The sequence below is a fragment of the Puma concolor genome, chromosome B3 (genome assembly GCF_028749965.1).
Source record: "Puma concolor isolate L17-30 chromosome B3, mPumCon1.1.hap2, whole genome shotgun sequence".
Lineage (NCBI taxonomy): Eukaryota > Metazoa > Chordata > Mammalia > Carnivora > Felidae > Puma > Puma concolor.
In genome coordinates this window covers 88314228-88330993 of record NC_141672.1, presented here as the reverse complement: position 1 = coordinate 88330993, position 16766 = coordinate 88314228, and the positions used below count along the sequence as shown (strand labels likewise).

The following is a 16766-nucleotide window of genomic DNA, read 5'->3' as shown; positions in this document are numbered from 1 at the left end:
CATGGGGCGCCTAGGTGGCGCAGTCAGTTAAGCGTCCGACTTCAGCCAGGTCACGATCTCGCGGTCCGTGAGTTCGAGCCCCGCGTCAGGCTCTGGGCTGATGGCTCGGAGCCTGGAGCCTGTTTCTGATTCTGTGTCTCCCTCTCTCTCTGCCCCTCCCCCGTTCATGCTCTGTCTCTCTCTGTCCCAAAAATAAATAAACGTTGAAAAAAAAAAAAAAAAAAGAAAAGCATTAGTCAAATATTTTTATTCTTTGGCTTCAACCTCAACCTGATCCTTACTTAAAAGTCCATGCCTTTAAGCGCACAATTACCAACTGGCATGTTTACTCTTCTGGCCCATTAACACTCCCTAGCTTTGAGGTAGCTGAATATAGTTAGATTATGGCTACATAAAAAAACATCAGGCCCAGGTTGTTTTGGTCTACAGTAAGAAAGAAAAGATTCTGATGTGTGACCAAATTCTTTTGCTTACTAAAATTTATGGTCTTTCTGGGAAGCAATTAGACTTCATAATAAAATGCTTAAGCAAATTTATAATTTTAAAAATCATTTTTATCATTAAATTGCATTGGAATTTAATGCAATTAAATTATGATAGAATTAAGAATGCCATCTGGGGGATGCCTGGGTGGCTCAGTCAGTTAAGCATCGTAATCTTGATTTTGGCTCATGTCATGATCTCATGGTTTGTGGGATTAAGCCCCATGTTGGGCTCTGCACTGACAGTGAAGAGACTGCTTGACATTCTCTCTCTGCTCCTCCCCTGCTCATGTGCGCGTATGCTCTCTCTCAAAATAAATAAATATACATTAATGAATAAAAAAATAATGCCATCTGGAAAGTTAGAGTTATCCTGTCAGTTTTGAGGTGTCAAATAGTCTTTATCACTTTTTTTCCAGATAAATCCCATTCAAAAATAGCAAGTTTGAAATAAGGATTTGAAATATCCCTTAATCAATTAAAGAAGCTGTTGTAAAAGCAGGAAACAAGTCTCAAGATATGATCACAGTAATTTTAACAATTTATACAGTTTTGGTTGTTAACATTAATATTAACAGAATAAAAACAACAAAAAAAGCTCAATGTTAGCTACAGTTCTTTCATATCAAGAAGAGACCAACTAAATACCAAATGTAATGAGTACAAGTGTGTGTGTGTGTGTGTGTGTGTGTGTGTGTGTGTGTGTGTGTGTTGCGTGTATGTGTGTGTGTATGCGTGTTAGGTGATCAGGCTACAGGAAGGAAAAAAAAGGCAAGAAACAATGGACAGAAATCAAATGCTTAACCATCATCTTCACTGTTCCTATAAAGAACCAAAATTAAGGAGTCAGGGGTGCCTGGCTGGCTTGGTCAGTAGAACACCCAACTCTTGATCTCAGGGTTGTGAGTTCAAGCCCCATGCTGGGCGTGGAGCCCACTTAAGCGCATAGCCAAACAAAACAAAACAATACTTAATAAGTCAAAGATTATACTAAACAGTAGGCAGACTACAGGGTTAACTTTCATAAAAAATTCAGATTAGTGGGGCACCTGGGTGGCTCAGTCGGTTAAGCATTTGACTTCAGCTCAGGTCATGATTTCACGATTTGTGGGTTTGAGCCCCTCATTAGGCTCTGTGCTGACAGCTCAGAGCCTGGAGCCTGCTTCAGATTCTGGGTCTCCTTCTCTCTCTGTCCCTCTCCCACTTGTGCTCTGTTACTCTCTGTCTCTTAAAAATAAACATTAAAAAAAAAATTAAAAAAAAAATTAAGATTAGTTAAACTCTGTATTAATTCAACATGAAACCAGAGCAAGCTAACACATGACATAATAGGAACTATAGAGCAAATTAAGAGAGAAAACCCTTACTTAAAGAACATTCAAATATGGTAACATTTTAAGTTTATATCCCATCTTGTTCCAAATGGTATTCAAGATGACTAGATTGGCAATTAATTCCAATTGGTAGTGGCCTAAGTTATGGAGAATCCAAATCATTAGAAGCAACTCTTTAGGAGGAAAAAAATCTTGATTCTGGAACCAGAAAGGCGTAAGGAAATAACAAGATAGGCTGAAATCGAAGTCCTATGGAGAAAGGTGGATTTAGCCTGAATTCCCTTACCTTTTATCAGAACATAGGATGAAGCAATTCTCTACAAAAATCAACTTATTTAAAACTTCTTAAGAAACTTCAGGGGTGTTTTTATTTTTAATCTCAAATGTTATTTAGTAAAAGCTTAGTTATCAGAGTCATTAGTCAAAGGGTCGCATTATAAATTAAGATCATTTTGTCAAGTCCATCTTTTGGCATACAGCACCCAGAACAAACTCACTTTACATTACACATCACAGCACAGTTTTAAAGACAGTCTCCACAATTCACAAAATCCATGCACATGCACAGAAAAGCCATTTGAAGCATCACCTTTAGATAGCAGGTTAACAGTTCAAACTGCGCCACAAGACTGCATCTTAAAGTTCTCTTTGATCAGTTACTGAGCTCGGGTCCTGATGTTAAATCTTCATTTTTAGTAAGCAGATTAGAAAGGAAGAGATTGAGAGGATGAAATGCAGAAAATAGTGAGTGCCAGTCAAACAGAACAGAAACAGGTTTAGAGTTCTAAAAAACATAATGCATTTAAATTCCTGCCTGGTTTCATAGAAACAATGAACATCTGAGAATCTAGATAAAAAGAAAAACAGGAAAATAATTTAAACCAGAGTATGCTTCATTTTTCCTAAGAATGTGTGGGTGATGATATTCTTACCTAAAATTATGAAAATTAGTATGAAGAGAAGGCAAAAACTAATGGGAGAGGTCCTAAAACTTTTTTTCTTGGTGATTACAGATTTCTCCTCATTATTTCTATTATATATTTTATTTGCATTTTAATTTTTAAAAATCTTTTTATACGTCTAACTCTCCCATCAGCCAACAAGTTTCTTAAAGACATTCAACCAACAAGTATTTATTGAACACCTACCAACATACCAGGTCAGACACACACAAAAAAACAAGAGTAATGACAAAACAGTGCCAGAGCTATGCCTTGCTCATCTTTTTATCACCAGTGAGTAGGATGGAAGGGGCACTGAAAAGTTGACTAAAATATAAGTCAGCATTTATTTTAACAATCAGTGCTGAATTTTTATACCTCAATATGACATAAGACTTGAACAGTAGAAAATCTCTAGTACCAATTTTGAAGCTCTCTAATAAGTGGTCCAGAATTACCAATTTATCTTCAAACTATGTGTCTGACATTATAAGCATACACTGAAAAGAGGCAAGTTCAGACAGAAGAGTACCTTGTCTGAGAATAGTTAAACTGAGATACGAGAGAGTTTACTATTATGAGACTTCCCATTTCAATTATGCTTCTTTCTAAACTCTTATTAATTAGAATGACAACTTATCGGGGCGTCTGGGTGGCTCAGTTGGTTAAGCATCTGACTTCAGCTCAGGTCATGATCTCACACTCTGTGAGTTCAAGCCCCACATCAGGCTCTGTGCTGACAGCCCAGAGCCTGGAGTCTGCTTCGGATTCTGTCTCCCTCTCTCTCTGTCCCTCCCCTGCTCAGGCTCTGTCTCAAAAATAAATTAAAAAAAAAAAAAAAAAAAAAAAAAAAGAATGACAGCTTATCAAAGTTACTGTCAAAGATAATAGAACTTTTAAAAGATCTGTGCTATCTGTGCTACAGTTCAAATAGTAGCAAGCTAAGAGAATGACACTTATTCACGATTTTAAAGTTTAATCCTGGTAGTCCTTTAAATTAGCTAAAATTAAAATTCCCTTCTAATACAGGGTTCTGTTAAGTAAAGCTATTTCCAGGTCTCTTTTGTTTACTGACCTGGTTTCAATGAATACTACTGAACAAAAGAAATCTCAAAGAACAAATCTATCCAATACATTTTCTATATAGAAATACATCTAACAATGGCAACAACAAACAAGTTCATTCTTTTCTTGCCAAAGTCAAGCAATGTAGCATATAGTTAAAAGCTGTGGCTGTAGCTGGTTTTGAAACTCAGCTCTTCCATTTCTAATGTAAGTTTTTTGTGCCTCTGTTTCCCCATATGTAAAATGGTGCTAAGAAGAGAATCTATCACATATTAAGGTTACTGTTAGGATTAAATTTAAAGTGTTCAGAATAATAAGCGCCTAAATTAATAAAAAAGGCCCACAAATCTTATCCAAACCCTTGGATGTGAGACATTTTGAGCAGTACCACATAATCAGTAAATACCTGGATATTTCTATAGTGAAGCAAATTAACACTTACATGAAGTGTGATAAAGATCATGAACAGTTTCAGTTCACATCACATTTTATAGCCTAATTAATGGGTTGTGGCACCACATTATGAGGAAAAAAAAAACAAACCAAAAACTTGGTTCTCGGAGTTTTTCAGATTTCTGAGTGGAAGATTAGGATATTGTGTATAGAGTTTTTATTACTACCAGAATTACCACTAGCCTTATACGATCCTGTGTCCGCCTTTGAGAAGCTCATGTTATGGCTATTTATATGATAAGCCTAACTAAAACCCAGATTAGCAGATAAAATTAGAAAGATCAAGACACTGGCAGGAATAATAGTAGACAGAGCTGAGGACAAGAGATACCATAGAGGACAAGAGATACCATAGAGGCCACGGATTTAATGTTATAAGAAGAGAGAGGTGCAAGGAAGGCAGTTAAAATCGGACATCTTTAAACTAAAATATCACTCTCTTCCCTTCAGGGAAAAATCCTTCTGTTATAGGAGCACCTTAACTCTTATCTGTCAAGAAGTGCCTTCCTCTCTGGACCTACTGAGAAAGGGTTCTCAGAGGTGAGAGACTGCAGACAGCTTCAGGACCATACTCTACCTTCTCTCTCACCAGTGTCCCAGAAAATCCTGCCTATGCTTGGTTCGAATATACAAAGTGAGATAGTACTTACTAATAATTAATACTTCTATAGCTCCATTCCCTTCTTATTATATCAGATCATCTTAGGATTCACTGCTCTTTCTGTTTACCAACCCTAGACTCAGAGCTGATTTTGCTCTACATTCTAGGGATGTCTTCTTTCTTCTTGCTCTTCTCCTAATAGGTAATCTCAAGGAAATTCATTAGACTTTTCTCCTCTGGACTTTTTTTTTTTAATTTTTTTTTTTTTTTTTTTACATTTATTTATTTTTGAGAAACAGAGTGAGACAAAGCGTGAACGGGGAGGGGCAGAGAGAGTAGGAGACACAGAATCTGAAGCAGGCTCCAGGCTCTGAGCAAGGGGTCAGCACAGAGCCTGATGCGGGGCTCGAACCCACAAACTGTGAGATCATGACCTGAGCCGAAGTCGGACACTCAACCGACTGAGCCACCCAGGCGCCCCTCTCCTCTGGACTTTCAAGAGGATACACAGAACACAGGAGAAAAGCACAAGTTTACAATCCATAGTTAAGAGTTTAGATAAAAATGGGGCACCTGGGTGGCTCAGTCGGTTAAGCATCGGACTTCGGCTCAGGTCATGATCTCATTCATGGTCTGTGGGTTCGAGACCCACATTGGGCTCTGTGCTGACAGCTCAAAGCCTGGAGCTTACTTCGGATTCTGTGTGTCCCTCTCTCTCTCTGCCCCTCCCCAGCTTACACTCTGTCTCTCTCTCTTGAAAATAAACATTAAAAAAAATTAATGCATTTCTAATGCATTTAGTGCATTTCTAACTTGTTTGCTTAAACCATCTGCTAAACCCTGACTGTCAAGTCATAGTTATTTAAATATACGCTTTCAGAGAGTCAAACAAGGTCCAAACAGGTCAACAGATTTGTCTTAAAATAGAAAGCCAATGGACAAAACTACTGTCAAATCTTAATTTCTTACGACCAAAACACTAAAGTTGACCAATAAACAATTCTATATTCTTTGGTAGAAATGGCTAAGAATGCTGTCACATGAAAAATTATCTATAAGTATGACAATATAACAAAAGTTCCCCCATTCCTAACTCCTTTGAGAAGTAAAAATGCTGAGAAAACTAGATGAAGTACTAATGTTTATGAAGCTCTTCAAAAATGAATTCTCTCAGCAGTAAGGGTGGTCATTCAATTTCCAGGCACTGTCATTTCAACTAAGGGTAAAGTTCAAAGTTGTTTCGTTAACAAACAGAAGGGAAGATAATGGTTGACTGCCTTAGGTAAAACCTCATCTTGGTTGAAATACATAGAATATTCGTCAACACCATGGAGTTTGGTTTACCAAAGAGTAAGTAGAGAATTTAAATATTCATAATGGAGTGACCAAAAACAATGATCCCTTTCAAATATAATCTTATATACCATACACAAAAAGTTTGAAGACTTTTCATCTCCTAGTTTATTAGAGACTTCAAATTTTCAGACTTCTTTGATTTTTCCTTGTGTTTGACACACAATCAATTGCTTTAAAATAAATTCCCTTTGACTTACAGTTTTTTCTCTAATCTCATTAACAAGGCCTCACCTCACAGGCCTAGATTATAAAAGATTCCTAACTAGTCCCCAAGTGTGCAGTTATATATTCCACTCCAATCCATCAACCCCTCAGTCTGCCTACTTATGTCTTATTTTTCACTTCTACTCTATATGAATCATGCAGCTAAGTCAAGCTTCTCTATAATTTCTGTTTACATTAGGAAATGCCCCCTAGTTCTTCCATGTCCATCCAAATCCTTCTAACACTCAGAGTCCAACTCAAGTCCGATCTCTCCTGTAAGATTTCTCCAAACCAAATTTTATCAGTTCTGTACCCTTAGCTTTAGCTGACATGTGATCTAGCACTATTATTTATTTTTTACTTCTCTGCTATTCTTCCTCATATATCTAACCACATGGTAGGTCTTTTGAAGACAGGATCCAAATCCTTTCCTCCCTTGGCAATCCCTCATGTGCCTACCATAAAATATATATTTTGTTAATACTCTTTGTTTGAGAGGAAAAGACACTAATTCCATCCTGCTATATATTATCCAGATGTAAATTTCCTCCATTATATTTCATACATTATTAAAAAATGAAATTGCGACTTGATCCCAGAAAAGACCAAATTTAGGCCATGGTTTTTAGTGAACATGCCCATTTTCATGAAAAGGTTGATCTGCCTGAAGGAAAAATGGCTTAAATTTATCTCACAAAGTTCCGTATATAGGCCCAGTCACACCTCTGACCTTATCGGAGGGGTGGGTGGGGATGCTCTCACTTTAATTTTAAAAAGATCTTGATTTCTCAACTCACCTATTACATGGGCAGACACAAAGGCCACAGCACTTGTTGAGTTCTGTTAAAGTCTTCTCTGCCTCTCTCATGTCTTTATTTATTTGGTCCATGCCTTCTTCTATGCGCTTTAGTTGTTCTAAGAATAAGGTGGGGAAGTTACATTTTGTTTTACAGTCCCAGTACCAACCAGAAAACACTATTATTATGAATAGCAAACCTCAATTTTGAACCCACCAATAATCCATCATCCCAGTGACTGTATCAGTGCCAGAAAGTACTACATATTGTCCAACATGAAAACAATCTTCCACAAACTGATTTTGAGGCAGTGGCCTCTTACTGTGGGAAGATTTGTTCTAAAGAAATTTGTGTAAGAGGAGCATGTGAGAGTTTTTAGAGATCACCCCTGAAACCAAATAAAGTATATTTTGACCAGACCAGGTCCCTAGTGTTTTATCTCTGGATAAGTTCAAAACCTGAGGGCTATCGTAAGTCTGATAAAAACTAGGCCAGAGGGGCACCTGGGTGGCTCATTCGGTTAAGTGTCCGACTTCAGCTCAGGTCATGATCTCACGGTTCACAATTTCAAGCCCTGTGTCAGGTTCTGCGCTGACAGCTCAGAGCCTGAAGCCTGCTTCAGATTCTGTGTCCCCCTCTCTCTCTGCCCCTTCCCCACTTGTACCCTGTTTCTCTCTCTCAAAAGTGAAAAAAAAAAAAAAAATTAGGCGAGATTGCTCAGGGGCAACTCAAATAGAATATTTCCAAGCTCACCCAAATCTAAACCTGTTTAAGGTCTTAACCTGATTTCTGAAAAGGATGCAAGAATATCATAGTATCTAATGTACATATGACAAATGCACACAATAAATCCTGCTACTGGACAAGTACTTGGTATACAATTGGGCACTGTCATCCCCACCTCAAATAGGCAATTAACACGACATAATTCAGAAAAAAGTAAACCTATCACTTTTATCTTACACAGAGAAGGCACTCCCCAAGGCTTAATTTTCAACATGGCTGATTTGAAAGGGCTTTCTGGTATTCTAAGTCAAATCAAGGGTTTTTGCCAATGACTGCAACTCACCCCCTTGTTCATCCAGCATAGTGATAGTCTTGATTCCTGCATCCTGAGACTAAAAGAAGGGAAAAAAGCTGATAGCACTAAAAAACAAAAGCAACAGAAACAAAGACTACAAGGCCTAATAGCAAGAGATAATCATTTAGAAACCTAAGTTCTCAGAGGATGAAAGCTACAGAGAAAACTAATATCCCAAACCAACTTTAACTATTCACCATGCCCCAATAAAATTAAATCACTAATTCATGGTGAATTGATCTTCCTTATCACATTCTAATACTGTCAATGGGAGAAACAAAAAAGGTCCATTAGTGTATGGTTTGACAATTTCAGCAACTGCTGTTTCAAATAATAAAGCTTACTGATACCATATCCTTCTGACTCTTAACAGAAATCCCAGCTTATGCTATCAAGATCCCTCTTATACAATTTCTGTACTTAACTTTAATGATTAAAGTTTCTTTCTTACCTCAATGGCTAAACCCAGCATTCTCCTTGTGCTTTCCAGAGACTAGGGAAAAATATAGGGTTTTAGTATTCTAAAATATGTAGCCAAAAAAAAAAAAAAAAAAAAAAAAAAAAAAAAAAAAAGAAAGAAAAACCTGATCATATATTCATGATGCTATTCAATTTTTAGATACTGCCAGCCCACCCAACCTTCCCTTTAAAATAAACAAACAAAACAAAAAAATAAGCACTATAATTTTAGTTATTTTCTTCCTACCAGGTGCTCCATGAGAGAAAATTTGGAGGCATTTATAAAAGTTTAATGTAGGCAGAAATCAAGGTATATAACACAGACATCAGAAATTCTGTTAAATTAAATGTTTTCAATTCCTCTAATTTAGAGTATTTTGTTGTAAGTAATTGTTAAACAATGATTATCTAAAAAAAAAAAAAAAAACCAAAAAAACCCAAATTGCTTTCATTTATTTAGCTTTCAGTGAGCTGAAAAACTAAGGGGCCAGCAATGGCATTCTGAGGCAAATGCATTCTTGGACATAAAGTGACGGGGAGGTCAAAATGGACCTCTAAGAAGGTCCTTTCATCCCTCAACTGAAAGAGAATTGCTGGGGTGCCCAGGTGGCTCAGTCGGTTAAGCATCCAACTTTGGCTCAGGTCATGACCTCATGGTTCTTGAGTTCGAGCCCTGCGTAGGGCTCTGTGCTGCGGATTCTGTGTCTCCCGCTCTCTCTTCCTTTCCCCAACTCATGCTCTGTCTCTGTCTCTCAAAAATGAATAAACAGTTTTAAAAAATTAAAAAAAAAAAAAGAAAATTACTTATTCCAAGTAAAATATTTACCTCATCAGTAACCTGGTGGGCTCTCAGCTGAATTTCTTCTGATGACAGATTATCCATGATGAATTAAAACTTTTGATAAGCACAGAAACTGAAACGTGGATATTCTGTAATAATAAGGATATAAAAAAGTTTGAGCAAAGAGTATGGATTTATGGAATTCAGGATACTTATCTGGAAAACAGGATAAAATAACCTATCTGTATCTTTATCCAGCTAGTTATCTGTCACAGGTGAGGAAATTATGACCAAGGAAGGATAAATAGTTGGTTAAATGCTAATTAGCACCAGAGGAGAACCTGAAACTCAGGTTTCAGGACTTCTAGTGAAATGCTATTTCAAAGAGGAAAGTGGTCTCTCTACTTTGAGGACCACATACTAGAAGACAAGCTTTAAAAGATTATTAAAATGAATTCTTGGTTATAAAATGTTCTTCATACATTATTTGAATACGAAAAAGCAATAAGGTGAAGAGTCTAAGTTAGGTAATATTCCATTAATAAAGTAACAAAATTCAAAGTCATGTGCCTGAAGAACACAGGAAACATTCTACACATGTGCCACTTGTCCAGGCCACTAATTAGAGAAAATGAATTATTTTCATTCTTAACAAGAAAAGGGTAATGTTAATGTAGAACTCAGAACAGATTTTTCACAGTGGATTCTCCCTTTCCAATTATATTGTGTCTTGTTTTAGTGAAGCCCCTAAGAAACGCAAAAATTCTTTCTCCTATACATAGTAATTTAGTAACTCATAACTCAGAAAGAGAGGATTCATAGACATTCATACTAAACACAAAACAGTTACTAGGTGTTATTCAGTACTACTGTTGTGTATCCCTCTTTGAAAAGTCATATGGAGTAGTAACTACTGTGTTACACCTCTAGGTTGCTTTCCTTTCATTATATTTGTTAGCTTTGTGTTATTTTTTTTCTGTTATTACATTTTTGAAAACAAATTTTACCAAAGCTTTGTGTCAGTGACACAGATAAAGTTCTGAATTTACCCTCAGGGAACAAGGGTAATGATTGTCATGAGTTTGAGGGGGGTGGGTAGTGTTACTGGCATCTAACAGGTAGAGGCCAGGAATGCTGCTAAATATACCATAATGCTCCTAGGGACAGCCCTTTGCAACAAACGATTAACTGGCCCCAAATGTCAAAGTGCTGAAGTTGAGAGGCACCCTGCCATGGAGTATACTCAATGACCGGTAGGGAACCTAGTTAACCAGGAATATACTAGACTAAATCCTTGGAAGACAGTGATTTTGTTATATATATATATATATATGTATATGTATATATATATATATATATATATATATATATATTTTTTTTTTTTTTTTTTTTTTTTTTTAAATCTCTAACACCTAATATATTGGATCTGACAGTTGGTACTCCAGCAAATGTGTGCTGAATGAACACATAAGCAGAAAAACAAGGTGCATTCTCAAAATATTTATGTAGATTTTAGAAACAAAGCTACATATACCAGTAGCACTAAGCCTGCAATTATCCACTAGAAACACAAAGCAAAAATTGCCATTACAAGTGTATGATCTGAAATGGCTTGCTAGTCACACACAAATCTTTTTAGTCACATCCATTACTAACCATCACTTTTAGTAGAATCATCACTCATAAAACAAAAAACAACAATATTATATTCTCAGTACAGAAAGGCACTGCATTTGGAGTCCTGTTTATTTATTAACTCCTATCGTGGCTGTTTTAGGTTTAATTAAGATTTTGAACCTTTCTTTATTAAAGCCTTTAATGCTCATGAAAAAATGATTATTAATTACTATTAGTAATAAAAAGTATTACTGCAAAAGCTACAGATTTAATTTCATATCTTGCTTGCCACTGTAGGACTCTGGTTCTGGCAAAAGGTTCATGTACTAAGATATATAATCAAGATACAAGGTCTTTCTTGAATTAAGAACTATTCATTCATAGGTAGAAGCATAAATAGGACCACATGCTTTATTACTTTGACCCTTTAGCTTTATCAGAGATATGTTCACGCTACAGTTTTCTCGTCTGTCAATCTTTTATAGTTACAATTATGAAAAGTTGTTTTTGTAATCTCTCACCTTCAGATTTTTGTACACCTTTCATTTCTATAATACCTTGTCTGCCTTCCCAGGTAACTTGTTTCTCCATTACTTTCAGAGCCCCAACAAGATACCTTTCAAAGCCTGCTCTTACCAGGCAGAATGCTCCAAAGTTGTCTATACCTCCTCAATGCCCAATAGAACAAAAAAGTGATATGAAAAGTAATACATGCTAATCAAGCAGTGCCTGGAAGTGACATCCTTAGTCAAGTTTCCCAATACAGTGTCCCATGGGTAGGAATGTATTTTGGGCATATGATGCCCAGATCTCTCAAATTGTATAATTTCATAATTCTACTCCTATTTGCTATCTTCCTATCCTAGTGAAAATCGGCAAAACATGTAGGTTGAAGGAGAGGCTTGAATGTAAAACTGACCTCTGTCAAACTAGAAGATTCCTTCTAATTATACACACACACACACACACACACGAAGGCAGATACAGCTGGGAGGCAGAAATGAAGAATTACTCCTGGCATGGCAATGGACTCATTTTGAGAGACACAACCTTTGGTGAACTCAAAGTTCTGCCTAGTATTTCTTTTTTTCCTCCCCTGAGCAGATGGCGCATAAGACAAGAAACAGACTTATGTAAAGTTCTCACACACGTTTGACAAGCTGATATCAGAACACAGCTGCCTAAGACCTCTACTCTGGATTCTTGAGGGTGTTGAACACATGGTTACAGTAAAAGGGAGTAAAAGAGACAAAGCAGAATTATAGGGGAAGGACAAAGCAACAATACTTCCAAGGCTCTTATTAGCTTTTACTAAACTGCTCTGAAGCGTCAGGCAGGGTGCAACCTAGAATTAGTTATATAGCTTTACTCATATTTATTATTATCTCCAGGAGTTTTTCCTTATGGAGTCAGGAAAAGACTACCCAGAATGTTGTAGTAATGAGAATTAGAGGGAGTGCCTAGTGGCTCAGTCAGTTAAGCCACTGACTCTTGCTTTCAGCTCAAGTCATGATCTCACAGTTCATGCATTTGAGCCCCATGTCAGGGTCCATGCTGACAGTGCAAAGCTTGCTTAGGATTCTCTCTCCCTCTCTCTGCCCCTTCCCTGCTCTCTCTCTCTCAAAATAAGAAAATAAACTTAAAAAAAAGGGGGGCAGGGGCTTAGAGCGGCAACTGAATGGCTCAGTCGGTTAAGCGTCTAATTTCCACTCAGGTCATGAGCTCACAGTTCCTGAGTTCAAGCCCTGCGTTGGGCTCTGTACTGACAACTCAGAGCCTGAAGCCTGTTTCAGATTCTGTGTCTCCCTCTCTTTCTCTCTGCCCCTCCCCCATTCACACCGTCTTTGTCTCAAAAATAAAACACACAAAAAAGTTTTTTAAATTAAAGCTGGGGGAGGGGAAGGAAAATGAAATGTCTCTTGACACAAATATCCCATTAAACTTTGTCTTCGGGGTACCTGGGTGGCTCAGTCAGTTAAGCATCTGACTTTGGCTTACGTCATGATCTTGTGGTCCGTGAGTTTGAGCCCCACGTCTCTGTGCTGACAGCTCGGAACCTGGAGCCTACTCAGATTGTGGCTCCCTCTCTCTCTGCCTCTCCCCTGCTTGTGCTCTGTCTCTCTCTTAAATGTAAAATAAAACATAATTTTTTTTTATTAAAAAAAAACCTTAGTCTTCTTATATATAATCTAACAGGTTAAATATGTGTCATTTTTGTCAATATTCCTGGAACTTAATATACTATGCTAATTGTGAGTGTAGTATATGCTCCCTTTGAAAGATAAAAGCAAGAATTTCCCTAGCACTTTTACACTGTATCTCCCTTAATTTGGTTAATTTGGGCTTACTAGAAGACTCCTAGTTTACCTTAATTTCTTTTTATAAACTTTGGAGTGGGGAAGAAGAAATATTCACTGAGTACCTTAGTATATATCATGTACCCTACTAAGTACTTATATACATCATTATCTTTACTATGCCACCTTATAGATGGGCAAAATAAGATTCCAGTAATTTGCCCAGGGTGACTGAATCAGTAAAGAGCTGATTTATTATTTTTATTTTTAAGAGAGAGAGAGAGAGAGCAAGACTGAGGGGAGTAGGGGGGAAAGGGGCAGAGGGAGAGAGAATCTCAAGTAGGCTCCACACTCAACGAGGAGCTCAACACAGGGCTCAATCCCACAACCCGGGGATCATGACCGGAGCCAGAATCAAGAGTCAGACGCTCAACCCACTGAGCCACCTGGGTGCCCTGTTTTTTGTCTTGTTTTGTTTTGTTTTCTTTTTGAGCAGACTTATTATTCAAGTATGGATACTACTCTGAAACCAAAGATAGTTCATGGTCTGGTAACTAGTCTTACTGTTGGATGCATCTTCCCTTAACAAACATCAGATGTTATGAGAACTGCTGAATATCAGAAAATAGACTAACTACCCTACCCGATGGCTCATTCTGAAATTTAATATAAATATATAGTATACATAATATACATATAATAAAACCATAAAAATTCTTCAACAGACTCAAAAACAGTTAAACTAAAGGAAGAACTGGGGTGCCTGGCTGGCTCAGTCAATAGAGCATGCAAATTTTGATCTTGAAGTTGTAAATGTGAGTTCCACGTTGGGTGTAGAGATTACTTGAAAATAAAATCTTTTTTTTTTTTCAACGTTTATTTATTTTTGGGATAGAGAGAGACAGAGCATGAACGGGGGAGGGGCAGAGAGAGAGGGAGACACAGAATCGGAAACAGGCTCCAGGCTCTGAGCCATCAGCCCAGAGCCTGACGCGGGGCTCGAACTCACGGACCGCGAGATCGTGACCTGGCTGAAGTCGGACGCTTAACCGACTGCGCCACCCAGGCGCCCCGAAAATAAAATCTTAAAAACAAAATTAAAGAAAGAACTAGAAAGACAAAAGTTATCATGGTTTTCAGCTGTTTTAAAATAATTAAGAATCTGAAATTACATTAATTTAGGGGCGCCTGAGTGGCTCAGTTGGTTAAGAATGCAACTTCAGCTCAGGTCATGATCTCACAGTTCAGGAATTCGAGCCCTGTGTTGGGGGGCTCTGTGCTGACAGCTCAGAGCCAGGAGGCTGCTTTGGATTCTGTATCTCCAACTCTCTCTGCCCCTCTCCCACTTGTGCTCTCTCTCAAAAATAAACATTAAAAAAATTTTTTTTAATGAAATTACATTAACTTTGAAAATAATACTATTGGGAATAAGGGATATAAAGAAAAAAGTCTTAGAACTGAATCAACAGGAGTTCGATGTCTTCACCGATAAAAATCAGGAAGTAATAATATAATCAGGAAGTATATATATATATAATATATAATAAATATAATCAGGAAGTAATCAGGAAGAGTAATCAGGAAGCAATCAGGAAGTAATGGAAGTACAGCACTTTATCATTACTATTATTTTTTTTTTTTTTTTTTTTTTTTTTTTTTTCAACGTTTTTATTTATTTTTTTTGGGACAGAGAGACAGAGCATGAACGGGGGAGGGGCAGAGAGAGAGGGAGACACAGAATGTGAAACAGGCTCCAGGCTCTGAGCCATCAGCCCAGAGCCTGATGCGGGGCTCGAACTCACGGACCGTGAGATCGTGACCTGGCTGAAGTCGGACGCTTAACCGACTGCGCCACCCAGGCGCCCCTCATTACTATTATTTTTAAAGATTTTATTTTTAAGTAATCTCTGTACCGAACCTGGGGCTCAAACTCACAACGCTGAGATCAAGAGTTGCATGCTCTTCCAACTGAACCAGCCAAGCACCTCACACACAACACTTTAAATCACCACCCATTTCAGTGTCCTGCTAAGAATAATATACCAGTGATTTTATATAATAATTCATTTTATACTGGAAAGCAAAGATTTTGAATTAAAATATTCTACCAAGTTAGCTTCATGACTTATTCCTTCTTAATCACAATATAAGTTGCTCTACAAGTGACACCCATATAGTTTATTATTGTATGATAAAATTTGTGGTTCTTTTTGGCATAGTTTCATAATCAATGTATTTATATCAAGTGGAAATTTCTGTTCATAGCAGGCTAGCATAGGAACTCCAGCATTCAAATTCTGGCCCCAAAATGTATTTGTTGTATAACCTCGGGCAAGTCAGCTAAATCTATTAAGACTTGGTTTCTGCATTTGTAAAATAGAGATAACAGGCTCTTTTTGTGAGGATTAAAAAAAGGTGATCCATAAAAAGTGCTTATTATTGGTGCCTGATGCATGGCTGGTATTCAAGTGTGAGTCATTATTTTAATATTATTAGGGAAGCAGAAAGTCATAGGCAAAAGAAAAGCCAAACAATGTTAAATATAAGTGACATTAATGTAAATGCAATTGAAAATAGCTACTAAATATTAATTGTTCCATCTTTGAGGCTACATTTGAATATTGAAGTTGATAATACTGTATGAGCTATGTATCTGAACTATTTTCAGGCCAGTCATGAGTCTGCACATGTCAAGACAGATATTAAACAGGTTTAAATTAAACCAAGTTTCCGGATGATAGGTACTTATCTAGACAAATATATATATAGTTTGCATGTCTAAAAAATTAAAAACTGCCCTGAAATGTTTTGTTTTTTTTGTTTTTTGTTTTTTTGGCTAAGGCCAAGCAAACACAAAACTACATAAAATGTTGAAGGTTATTATATAAACTGAACAAAGTAAGACTTAAAAAAGTCAAATACTTGCTATAACTACTGAGACAAAGAATATGGGTATAAAAAAGTCTAGCAGGAAATCATCAAAATATAACTAACGGCTGTGGTGGTAAAATTGAGTGATTTTTCTTTTTTTCCCAATTTCCAAATGATCTGCATTGTAGTTACACTACTTTTAAATTTCATTCATTTATTTTCATCACAAATATGATAGTTTATGACAACCAAGAAAACAGACTTATAAGACTGGTGAAAACAAAGACAAGGAATTAATTTTAGACCACATTTCATAAGCATAATGATCAATTCTTAGCCTCTCTCGAGAGAAATCTTCTGTTGGTACATATTCACAGTAAATGTATTTGTGGAAACATTTCCATCCATTCACAGATGATACAAAGGT

At 37.0% G+C, this 16766-nt stretch overlaps 1 protein-coding gene across 4 annotated transcripts in view; it reads right to left on the bottom strand.

Annotated features, from left to right (window-relative positions):
* Positions 1-16766, bottom strand: part of SNAP23 (synaptosome associated protein 23) — a 37469-nt gene that overhangs the window by 8403 nt on the left and 12300 nt on the right. For 2 of the 4 annotated variants that reach the window (XM_086710468.1, XM_086710470.1), the window contains exons 2-6: positions 9600-9703; positions 8766-8807; positions 8303-8351; positions 7234-7351; positions 2631-2663 (exon numbers count right to left, since the gene is read on the bottom strand). In XM_086710468.1, the coding sequence (XP_086566594.1) occupies positions 2631-2663; positions 7234-7351; positions 8303-8351; positions 8766-8807; positions 9600-9656 (299 nt within the window). In that variant the 5' untranslated portion in view covers positions 9657-9703. The remainder of the gene's footprint in view (positions 1-2630; positions 2664-7233; positions 7352-8302; positions 8352-8765; positions 8808-9599; positions 9704-16766) is intronic. The other 2 variants (XM_025919875.2, XM_025919873.2) reach the window with 1 other exon arrangement.